General features: G+C 43.5%; 2 protein-coding genes across 3 annotated transcripts; both read left to right on the top strand.

The window, feature by feature from the left end:
• Positions 1-42: 42 nt before the first annotated feature.
• Positions 43-7231, top strand: heg1 (heart development protein with EGF-like domains 1). Of its 2 annotated transcripts, none has more exons than XM_047337190.1 (13): positions 43-1073; positions 1292-1698; positions 2800-2913; positions 3121-3243; positions 3350-3453; positions 3552-3607; positions 3761-3921; positions 4338-4472; positions 4714-4756; positions 4860-4897; positions 4991-5078; positions 5578-5755; positions 5923-7231. In XM_047337190.1, the coding sequence occupies exons 1-13, from the start codon at positions 94-96 to the stop codon at positions 6064-6066; spliced, it is 2571 nt and encodes an 856-aa protein (XP_047193146.1). In that variant the 5' UTR covers positions 43-93; the 3' UTR covers positions 6067-7231. The 2 variants fall into 2 exon arrangements, with proteins under 2 accessions (XP_047193146.1, XP_047193145.1); XM_047337189.1 differs by having other exon boundaries at positions 1214-1698.
• Positions 7232-8158: 927 nt separating this feature from the next.
• On the top strand, positions 8159-11187 carry LOC118283081. Its single transcript, XM_035604759.2, has one exon. The coding sequence runs from the start codon at positions 8712-8714 to the stop codon at positions 9729-9731; it is 1020 nt and encodes a 339-aa protein (XP_035460652.1). The 5' UTR covers positions 8159-8711; the 3' UTR covers positions 9732-11187.
• The last annotated feature ends 1538 nt before the right edge of the window (positions 11188-12725 follow it).

Here is a 12725-nt window from a genome sequence, read left to right as displayed (position 1 = left end):
AGTAGTATCAGCAGCAGCAGCAGCGGTAGTAGTATGAGCAGCAGTATCAGCAGCAGCAGCAGTAGTATCAGCAGCAGCAGCAGCGGTAGTAGTATGAGCAGCAGTAGCAGCAGCGGCGGCAGCAGCAGCAGCAGTATCAGCAGCAGCAGTATCAGCAGCAGTAGCAGCGACTGGAAGGACTCTGTTAATACAGACCCGGGGCCAGGCGTCACCCATGCCGTGTCCTTGGAGTCCAGGTCCAGGTGGTTAACAGAGGACGCCAGCCTGCCTCAGCCTCAGGACAACCCAAACAGCACTCAGTGGCTGGGGGACGCCACGGACATCGACAGCACCTACACTTCCACCACCATCACCCGAGCCGGGGAGAGGACCCTGCTGTCGGTCACCTCCTCCTCCTCCTCCTCCTCCTCCTCCTCCAGCAACAGCACCTCCTCTATGTTCACAGAAGATTCCAACTCCCATCATCCCCCCTCTACCTGGGGCCTTCCCGCCAGGTCGACGGAGACTGAGGACTACACCCACAGCGCCCCATCCACAGGGACCGACAGCAGGGACACAACAGACCAGCACGTGACCCGCTCCTTCAACGGGACGTTTTCAGAGACTGGGACCCCTGGGGGGTCCAGGGGAACCCAGAGTTTAACTGAGCGGCCTAACGCCACCCAGCATCAACACACCTCAGCGTCCGAGGGGACCTCCGACTCGACACCATCCCTCAGGGTGACAGAGCTCAGCACCGACCAATCGGACGTGTTGATATCTTCCACGCCTACTCTCAGCTCGGCCACAGAAGGTCCTACCAACATCTCAGGGACGGACCCAGCGGAGTCAGCATCTAATGTTGCCACCTCCACCGAGGCGTCCACTGCAGGCCACAGCTTCAGCACTCAGAACCAAGAGGGCACCGATGGGCTGCCGTCCCAGACCGGCGAGGCAAGCGTGGGCCCGGGTCTGACCACAGCGCCCCCTACAGTCGGTAGCAATACATCTGAAATGGACGACTCTCTGACGGACACTGCGGTGCTGGTTACTGAGATCTCCCTGAACACCACACCTGTTCCTGTCACAGTAAGGTACGCTGTGTTGTTTACTTAACTATTTTTTAACTGTGTCTGTTGTAATTAATGTTCACAGAGAACTTCAGCTCGAATCAAGTTTCCTTGCTCTTGTCAGGAGTCTGTGAGAGACTGTTCATTTATTTTCTCTTAAACAGACCACAGATAACAGAAGCCTTTGCCTCCCCCACCACCACCACAACCAACCCTGCTCTACCTGCAACCACATCCTCCAGGTTCAGCAGCAGCAGCAGCAGCACCACCACGAGCAGCTCAACCTCAGAGTCACACGACGAAGCCACCACCCCGTACACCACGCCCTCCACCACCACAGCCTCCACCCTGGTCCCACAGACCTCCGCAGCGCACCCGACCCATCGCCTGTCACCAAGCCAAACCCAGGGGCCTTCAACCGGGATCGCTGATCCCACCAATTTCACCACCCCGCCGATAGAAACGGCCACTCCGGGGGTTACCGCCTCTCACCGCCAGCGCGTCACCACCACACCCTACGCCCACAGCACCCCCACCAGTACAGAGCTTCTGCTCACCACTGGGAAAAAGACAGACAGAGGGACCACAGAGCCGGCGGTGACAACGTCACCCATTGACGTCCAGCCTACCAAGGCACCGCCTCTACCAAGTGAGTTGTTCATCAAGGTCTTCTTTGCTCCGGTTAGCTGTGGTAAATCTTGCTTTTACCACAGCAGCTGTATTTGACATTGGAATAGTAGATAACACAGGTGTTAACAAGAGAGAGCAGACATCTGCCAAGGCTGAGAAATCTCCCACCTATATTCTGTTTCACCCGAAACTTGAATTTCCATCTCCGTCTGACTGAAATATTTCTTAAATGTTATGCACTTGTTTTGCCCTGTCTCGCAACGGTGAAGCACCCTTCCAAAAATTCCTGAATCCAGATCCGGATTTGGATCTCTTCCAAAATGTAATCACCTGTTACCATGGCCGAGATCTACCTAAACATAATGTCTTGAGTAATCGTGCTAACAAACAAAAAGCAAAACAAACATTAAATGAAAGAATTGAGAATTCACAAAAATGTATTTGCAGTATAATGGATTGTAATCTATGGAATTGTCAAATGATTTAGCCAGATTATATCTTGTGTCTACAGTATATGGGATAGTATTTATGGGTAAACTGAATTTAAAGTCAAATTTAGCGTTTTAGCACCACAAACTTGGTTTTATCAGCTTCCGTTTATTGATATGGTCAGTGATTGATCTGCAAAGTCACGTAGTTTCAGTGGATGGGATAAACAATGGCTGTGGTCATAAACAAGTGAGTTGATGTAATAGCAGAAACATCAGTGTCTGTCACTGTAACTCATCTGACAGTTCCTTTTTTTCATGTATAAATACTTTCAAATGTGAGAGAATGGAGTCAGACACATGCAGGAGCTTTCAAATGACCAGAGATCTGTTCTTTTTGGATTAAAGAAGGTGCCTCGCTGTAGACGATGTGCACATTTAAATGAAATGAATTGATGCCGACTATCCAGCAGTGATCTTTCTACTCGAGTGTATGAGTGCAACGCCGGGGGATAAAACTCTCTCTTTCACAAAAGAACAGAAAAATTCTAAAATGAAGGTCGAGGTCAATTCACATCATGGGATTGATAAGATGTAATGAATGTCAGTATGAAACCATGTAACTTTTTTTATTAAAGGTTCAGTTCAATATATTTAATGGTCAAATGTCTGCTCTCCCATCTGAACTCCAGGAAACCCCTGTGTGTCGAACCCTTGTCTGAACGGAGGGATGTGCGTGAGCCATAAAAGGCATCAGTTCACCTGCCACTGTCAGCAGGCATGGACAGGACCGACCTGCAACCAGGGTGAGCTTCTCTCCTCTTCCCCTCCTATTCTCTTCTCTTCCTCCCGACTGTCTGATAACAGCATTGTCTCAGGCTGCCTTATATTTTGTCCTTTTTCAGTCCGTCCAGACATTTCTTACATAAAGTGCAGAGGATTAACACCAGGTTTGACTTCTGTGGATCCAGCGGGTGTGATTTTGTGATACCATTATGTATCCGTGTGCCCAGACATGGACGAATGCGAGAGGGATCCCTGCCCGCTTGGCTCCAGGTGCGTGAATACACGAGGCTCCTTCAGCTGCGAATGTTCACTCGGCTTCGACCTTGAGGACGGACGCTCCTGCACCCGAGGTAAGTTCCCTGTATATATATATATATACACACACATATATGCTAATTATTATTTTTCTAGTTGAGTTGTTTTCTCAAAAGGCCTTTCTTTGATTCCCCCCCACAGCAAAGACATTCCTGGGAACGTTCAGTGTCAACAGGCTGCCACACGACCCTGTTATCTTCAAGAGCGCCACCATGCACGAGATCCAGAGGGAGATCATTCAGCTGGTGAGGGGCAGTCCACACCACAGCCTTGTCTCTGCTCGTTTCTGAGAAAGTCTCTCTTCTAGGCTCATACGCACCCTTCTTCCTGTCTTCCACTGCAGCTCAATGCCTCCTTGTCGGTCCTTCAAGGCTACAGCCGCTCAACTCTGAGTAAGAAGTGAGTCCTTGCGATCACTAACCCATTATATTTCTGGGAATATTTCAGCACTCTATGTGTCAGAAATGCAATATGTTTAAGACCTTAGAGATGCGGTGTTGACATTTTGTCAGCGTAGACCTCGGGGGACTGACCTCTGAACTCCCCCCGCAGAGAGGAGGACGGGGTTCGTATCTCAGCTGTCAACATGTTTTCCGTCTCCACTGATGTGACGAGCGCTGAAGTGTACAACAGCATCCAGATGTTTCTCGGCAACTGCAGCTCCTCGGTGGCCCACTGCCGAATGGTCCTGCACCACCAGCTCACCTATCACGGTAAAGATAACAGCCAACATTGTAATGAACATAATTACGCTCGTTTTCCATATATAATACTCTTTTTTTTTAAACTAAACATTGAGGGCCCACAATCAAAGTAAATAACATGCTTAGAGCCACCAGAGGGCAGAATTGAGCTTATGTGGAAGGTGCCATGATACATTTGTGAAAATATTCCCCAGTCAATGCTGGAAAAACTGACAAACGTCACGCTACATGAAACTCTGCAATACCATGAATTGCGGAAATATGCAATAAGATTACTGTGATCTCGCATAAACATCAGTAGTTTTTACAGTGGGTTGATAAATCCTGACATCTTCTTCAGATGGAACCTGATTGTAATGGCAAATGTTTTGTTGTTGTCTGTCGTGTGACACTCTTGACTGAACTCTGTCCACACTGCCTTCCAGTGGAGAGTCTGTGTGCGGCTCAGAAGACTCAGTGCGACGCCGAGCGCTCCACCTGCGCAGACGGCAGTGGCACAGCCCACTGCCAGTGTCTCCAAGGATACTACAAACACAATGCTGACGACTTGTCCTGCCTAGGTACAGTAAGCTCCCTTTCTCTCTCTCTCTGCTTCTGGTTATCACAACCATCCAGCTAGTAAAGCGGATGATCTTATACAAATAAAATGTTCTACTTTCTTGTGCAAAAAAAACCTTCCTGACCAAAACAAAACGCTGCGGGAAAAGTCGATTTCTCTAAATTTCACACTAAGTCCATACAAACTTAAACAATGTTGGCCTTTGTGCCCTGTAACAGAAAAACCAAAACGTTTTGTTTCAGACTGTGGAGACGGCTACAAGCTGGAAAACGGCACCTGTGTCCCGTAAGTTCAGCTTCATTTTCTCTCTCCTTTCGTTCACGATCAGATTATGAGAAACAGATTTAGGATCAAATTCTAACCGCAGATTCTGTCTCTGGCTTTTCAGGTGCATGTTTGGATTTGGAGGATTCAACTGTGGAAACTGTAAGTGACCCTAACAGACGATTCAATGATATCCTCATCCTGGGATTGTTAAATCTTTTATTATTATTAATATGTCGTTATTTGATGTCGCAGTCTACAAGCTGATTGCGGTTGTGGTGTCGCCTGCGGGGGGCGCTCTGCTCCTCATCCTCGTCATCGCTCTCATCGTCACCTGCTGCAAGTAAGTCTGCTGATATTGTTAGCGTGAAACACCATCCTTGTCTCGTTATTTATTTGAACATATTGAATGAACTGGAATGTTCTTGATACTAGTGCAGTATTGAAATGAGTCACGTGGATGATTAAAAGATACAGATATAGATTCATCCATACTGCCAAGGCCCACCAGTCCCGTTTGATTTAATAAAACACCACCAAATAACACACACTCACGGGTGTCACTCCTAAATATGCCAGAATATTTTTCATCAAGATCCATGTATTATTCCCTGGGAAATTGGTGAAAGTGTCAAAAACTAAAAACTATACGCCATAGAAAGTGGGAAAAAAAAGATTCCTGGATCTGCCCCCTTTGTCCAGATCTGCACCAACATGGTCAAAAACATAACCTCTTTGACAGAGGTAATTATCTGACGGCGGCACATTTACCTAATTGATCAGTTCACCCAAGTGACTGTCTCGCCTCGGATGTTTTGATGAAGAAACGTTTCATCTCCCAGGAAGGACAAGAATGACATCAACAAGATCATCTTCAAGAGCGGAGACCTGCAGATGTCCCCTTACGCAGACTTCCCCAAAAATAACCGCATATCCATGGAGTGGGGCAGAGAGACCATCGAGATGCAGGAGAACGGCAGCACCAAGAACCTGCTGCAGATGACGGACATTTACTACTCTGTAAGGAGACTACTAATACACCTCCCATTCCTAGATCTGTCTTTCTTGCTCAAGTTGGGATTTAGTTTTCGGGTGTGTTTGGATACAACTGATAAATATCTATACTAGACAAGTAATTAAAAAACACCTTATATTAATCCTCTCTCTTTTTGTGCCTTTTCCCTCAGCCTGCGTTGCGCAACGCAGACCTGGAGAGAAACGGCCTGTACCCGTTCACAGGCCTGCCGGGCTCTCGCCACTCGTGTATCTACCCCGCCCAGTGGAACCCCTCCTTCATTAGTGACGATTCACGGAGAAGAGACTACTTCTAACTGCTCCACCTTGAACACACACACACACGAAACGTAACATCTCTTATACTGGCAAGTGTGATGTGTCATGATTTTAGTTTTTTGAAAACCTGTATGACCGTCTGCATTCAGGGCTGCACATAAATTATATAAATGTGTGTGTGTTGTTGTTGTGTGCGTGCGTGTGTGTGCATATCATGGGAGTACACATTTTTGCAAGTAAAATGTGTTTTAATGACGATTTCAGTAATTTTTCATGTTTTATCTCACTTACTTCAACTTGCATGTACTTCACATTACCGCTGTGGTTGTAAAAGATTGTTAAATGTGTTTTTCCTCCCTTCCAGGCAGCCACTGATTCTCACTTTGTTATGAAAAACAATAAGATGGTTTCTGAAGGTAGGTAATTGATTACAGTAAACAGTTTGCCTGGTAATGCAGAGTAGATTTGTTTGAGAAAAAAAATTGAATGAAATTCAATGAAAAAATAAAAGTAGAAAGTACATGTTCATCAACTGTGCTCACAGAAATGAACGTGACATTCTGGCTGCCAGGAAAATGGGAAAACACATTTGAATAAAATACAAAACAGCAGTATTGTAAACTGCATGTGATGTGTAGCAAATAGACCAGAACATGCAAAAAAAGAAGAAGATAATGTGTGGTCCTTAAAGTGCTGAAATATAAATATGTGCGTGCCACTGCTGTGATTTCGAAAATAATCAGTTTCTTCATATTGAGGGAACATAACAAACCACTGAAGGTTCATTTTTTTGTACTAGTGCAAAGCGAGGAAGGACTTTCTAATCTGATGCCAACATTTATTTATTCCCTGTATGTCTAAATCCTTGACATGTAGCACAATGAACATCTCATTCACACTGACTTTGGAGGGAAAACAAAAAACAGTTGTTTTACAACGTGTTTGTGTGTGTGCGCGCCTGCGTGTGTGTCTGCGTTTGAGAGAGAATGAGTGAGTTTTGTACATTTCTCTTAAGTATTGATCTGTATACCAGGATGATATTAAATGCTGAGTTTGAATGTGAAGGTGTACCATAATTAGATATTTCTGACATCAAGTGTTATTTTTAAGAGGTTTTTTTTTTATCGTCCTATGTGATTATATGGTCTGTTGATTCTGGCGTTATAGTCAGACGTGCATATTTAAATAAAAAAATATTGAGTATTTTGTGTCCAATTAAATTGTATTTTAAATTCGCTCTTTGAAGCTTTTTGTTCTGTAGTTGACACAGCTTGTGTTGTAACTTATTAGAGGATTCATGCCGTTAAATCATTCAAATGTTAAATCAAAATATATTGTAAATTGAATAGGTTGTGGAAATGGTATTTCCCATAATAATATTTTTTTTGGTCTCCAAGGTTTGGCACAAAGCAAGAGCGGCACAGTAAAAGTGTATTTTAACTAAGTTTTTAAAAAAACTAAAAAGGTATTATTATTTTTTTGTGTAAATTTTAATTTGTTCAATTTCAAAGCAACTTTTTGGTCACTTTGAACTTGAAACTGCACTGAAGTTATGAGCTTGTTTTCAGAGCTGATCACTACTGCCAAGTTGCATTAAGTTCCAAATCAATGGGATGTAAAGGATTGGAATTTATATCGTTTTATTTCAAATTTGACTAATGAATCCAAATTCAATCAGTCAGTACTTGCAGCTACATATATCATGTACAGTAACTATCACCTGAAAGACCTGGCTGCTTGAAATTTGGATGCCTTGTGTCTGCCCCATGAAAACCGGTTTCCTGTAGGTTGATGAATAGCCACTGGTTATGCAACAGGCTCACCACTATTTGGATACATTGACAACCCAACTACCCTTGAAAAGTTTACCTAAAAATAAAACGACTGAATGTCTACACTGTGTGTGTGTGTGTGTGTGTGTGTGTGTGTGTGTCTGTGTGTCCTTTAAAAGAAACAATACTTAGATCATATACAGTTCCACGTGTTGTAGGCGTAATAAAAAAGTCGCAGAAAATAAACCAAAAGGACAATACACTCAAAGGACAAATTCATGCAGGACTGATACTTAAATCAAGAAAAAAAAGGTGATTTTATAGTTATACATCACACACCTGTGATTGCGAGAGAAAATGTCAGGCTTGATAGAACTATCCAATATATTCTTGGTTTCCCGGGTGTCTCCTTTGCAATGCTGCATAGACAAGAGGACGAGGACGACTGCTGTTCAAGACGCAAGGAAAAAAGTTTTCATGTAGTATATCTGCAAAATAGAAATTGCAAATGAACAGCCTTGAATTTAGTTCTAAGACCTAAACAGGCCAGTCCATTTCTCATGGTCTGCATGCCACAGTAGAATCACTGCAAAAAGTACATGTTGTACTATTCCTTCATTGCCCTGAACTTGCTTCATTTCAGGGTGTACGATGCAAACGGATATGGTATGGATTTGTATGGATTAAACAAAGAAGATACACCATGCTGACAGGTGAGCTCCACTGGAAGGTTACAGTATGATTTACATGCTATGCTCCATTTGATATAGTTGTTTGCATGATGTATCTATCTACCATCTATTGGTTTCCTGGTTTCCTTTTAACGCCTCTTAAAAGGCTGGTGCAGAAACACTCACACCAACGGAGATCGCGCAACAGCTACATTATACTTTGAGTTTTCTAAACCACCAATGGAAAATCACATTGATCTGGGTGAGCACACTTTTATGTTGATCAATGGTCCTCTATTCTTCATCAACCTCACTGCAAACATCTTCTACGCATGCTGCCTGGTCTTTCCACCGCGCAGCGGACAAAGACTCGCGCAGCCTTTGACGACGCTTCTGGGATATCTTGTCTGGTGCTCAGTGATGTATTGTGTTGCTTTGCCTTTAATGTTTTGGGCGCTAAAGGAAGGAAAAAGCTATTACATATTTCTTTTGTCCTGGGCGATTGTGCTCTACATTATGCACTGCAGCATGACGTGTTACGTCTGGCTGAACTTCTTCTTCTACATCCAGATTGTCCCTGTGCGGCGAGCTCTTTTGATCTGGATTAAGAGGAACGTGAAGTCTGTCATGTACGGGGCTCTGCTTCTCGAAGCGATGTTCGTCTTTTACAGTAGCGCAGTGAATATAGCATATATAGTGTCTCACATGTCCAGCGGCCTCACATGCTTTAATGGCACGTGCCCTACATATAGGATTCCACTGGTCTTCTCAAACACGGCTTTTGACATCATCTTCAGAGTGCATATCCTGCTGTGTATGTGTTTCATGACCGTTTCTAGCGTTTCCACGGCCCACTACCTGTGTAGACACATGAGGAACATGGCACAGAGTGGCAGCCCCTTCAACACTCGGAGGAGGCCAGGTCAGATGAGAATCACCATCACTGGGCTCTCCCAGGGAGTACTCTACTTCCTCTATGAGACGTACTATTTACTTTATTCATTGACCAACTCCTACTCCCAGCACATTTTACTCGGTCCGTGGATCTGCTTCACGGTCACCACCCTGTACATATCAGGCACCACGTTCAACCTGGGCGTCGGTCAGGTCATATTCAGACAAAGGGCGGTCCACATCTGGATGGCACTCAAAGCAATGTGTCATATTGGCTTGGTAACAAATGGGGGTGAAGTCCACGCTAGCCAGCTGACATTGGGTGAAATAGCCACTACCCAAACGGTTTCTGTTAAAATGTCATAGTGATTATTATGACTAGTGGTTACTGCCGTCCTCTGTATCTCTGCGGCAGCTTTCAACTTTTTAAAAAAAAAGACAAAGAAAAAAAAAGAATTCTGTTGTCACTGGGGTTATCTTAGCTTTGAGATTCAACATATAAAACCGAGCGTCTGCTGTTGTGTGGGGTTTGGAAGAAGTGTGCATTATTTATTTTTTAATCTGTCCTCTGACTCCCCCAACTCTATAAAAGTGTAATACTGGAGTGCCTCTTTTATCTTTGCATCTGTACGTTTTACTGACTCAGCAAATGAACATGATGACAGAATAAAATCATGTATTGGCTGTATAACAATTATCATGTGATTTTACAGTATATATGCTTTATTTGCTTTTATCACTTTATTTGCATATCTTAATTTGCATCTGATGCAAATACCTCAGATTTGCTACATTACGCGGAGAACCTCACAGGTTTCAACAATAAGAGCACCACAAGGGAAGAGGACACTGCAGCAAGGACACTGCAATGCAAACAAACTAAATGAAGACGGATGAAGAGGGATTGTCCACACATCTACCGGCCATGTGCACATATGCACATGTGCAGCCGGATCTGCTACTTCTCAGAGCAAGGACGACCAACTGCAGACAGTAAAAGAAGGACTGGGTGCACTGTTTGATCTGTGGTCTTTCATTTTGCAGACAGACCAATGTTTGCGTCTTCATCAGAGTAAAAAATGGGGATGAACTTACTAACCCGTGCTCCACTAAATTGGCTTTCTGTCATTCTCATTGGGGCTAATGTATTTTACATCGTGTGACTTATCCCATGGGACATATCAGTCCGTCAAGCTTCTCCTGGGGTCTTTCGATTTGCTGTACTCTTGCTTTTCAGATGTCAGACACTTGTTGTTTTTTTAACCTCATAACTAACAATAGGAATTTCATACCAAACTCATATTTGGTATCTCTTTTTTAAACATTTTGTCCACTGGTATGACTTCCTCTGTTTTTAGCTAAACTCCTACATGGATACAAGCTGCCCCTGAAGCCTGGAATATTCCTGTAGAAGCTCAAAGTCAATGATTGACTGATTTCGTGTTTTAAAGGTCAAACCTGTGTGTAGCTTTGTTTTTGTTCCCATACACTTTCTAACTGTAAAATTCTGGAGAGACTAAGGTCAAACCAAGACCCCTGAAAATAAATGCTGTAATTTTCTACCAAATACTGAGACATTTGTAAACGTAAATTGCTATGTTTGGAATCTAATATGTAAACACAATCACAAGTAGTCACATTAAAACATAAAAAACAAAGCAGATCATTACATAATGTCATTTTTCTAGCAAATTTAATTGGGATATGTATTATTTTTATATTCTGATTTGCCTGTAATGCAAAAAGCTCAGATCTGTTTCATTGCACTGTTTCATACATGAATGGAAACTACAAACAAATTACAGATGGACTATGAAACGTGTCCCAATTAATGTGCCTTTTGTTACTTTCAACATCATGGCTAATGCATTTTTCATAATATTTGCATGGTCTGTCCATTCATGGAGAAAGGATCATGCCACCTCTGTCTCGGGTTTCAGTGACATCCAATAATTCACAAGTACGCACAAGTACATTAGGTTATGTTTTTTGGTTATACAAAGTACCACCACCACCAGCAGCATTTTAGCATTTTGACCAGCGCCATCTTGGGTTTTTTTGCGAGCAGGGGTTGGGTCTGACTGAGAGCTCGTCCGCGCACCAATTGGACAGTACTAGCTGTCAATCTCGCTGTATCCAATCTAAATGACTATGTCCATTTTTTATTTACTGTTTTTTATACACAACTGCTAGCTACAGTTGTGTGCATTTTACTCGCTAGCTGTGTGTTGTTTATGTTCCTTCTTGTGTACCAAGTGCTTGTTGAATGTTCATTCCAGTTCTTGATAATCTTTAATTAAAATCCTATCACTCAAACCTTGTTGATGCTAGGATGACGGGCTGAAAGGCACATGCACTACTGTGATCTGGCTCACGCACTCCTGTGGTCTGGCACATGCACTACTGTGATCTGGCTCACGCACTCCTGTGATCTGGCACATGCACTACTGTGATCTGGCTCACACACTCCTGTGGTCTGGCACATGCACTACTGTGATCTGGCTCACGCACTCCTGTGATCTGGCACATGCACTACTGTGATCTGGCTCACACACTCCTGTGGTCTGGCACATGCACTACTGTGATCTGGCTCACACACTCCTGTGATCTGGCACATGCACTACTGTGATCTGGCTCACACACTCCTGTGATCTGGCACATGCACTACTGTGATCTGGCTCACACACTCCTGTGATCTGGCACATGCACTACTGTGATCTGGCTCACACACTCCTGTGATCTGGCACATGCACTACTGTGATCTGGCTCACGCACTCATGTGATGTTTAATCTCATCGCACATAACAGTAGTGAATCCTCTAAGAAAAGGCCATCTTTTGAGTTAAAGCAGACACAGAGGCGAGACACTGAGTTACTTGACCACATTTGAAAATACACAACCGGACCGAGACCAACCAAAAAAGACAAAGCACAATTTCTGAGAAACCAAACACAGACACAGACACCTAAAGGAAAAATAAAGGAACTCTTCAACACAACAAGGCTTGGTTATTAGAACCATTCTCTGTAAAGCCAAACCCAAAGTTTTTACCGGACTCTCCACAGCGATTCGAACACAATACTCGTGCACTATTTGTCATATATTTTGTTATATACATTTTTTCTTGATGCATTCGACTCTTGCTGCTGCTTTAACAAGTGAATCTCCCTGGCGTGGGATTAATAAAGTTATCTTAACCCCCTAATTTCTTATCTCCTATGTAAAAAAAACCCCTCATGATGTCGCAATTATGAAATCATTTTGTTTAACGTATGACATAATTATCTTGCCATCATGATTTTTTTTATGGTTATATCTATCTAATTATAAGATGTTTTTGTATTATCAGTGTGGGTCAG

This window comes from Scophthalmus maximus, chromosome 14 (assembly GCF_022379125.1).
Source record: "Scophthalmus maximus strain ysfricsl-2021 chromosome 14, ASM2237912v1, whole genome shotgun sequence".
Lineage (NCBI taxonomy): Eukaryota > Metazoa > Chordata > Actinopteri > Pleuronectiformes > Scophthalmidae > Scophthalmus > Scophthalmus maximus.
This window is presented reverse-complemented; position numbering and strand designations above follow the sequence as displayed.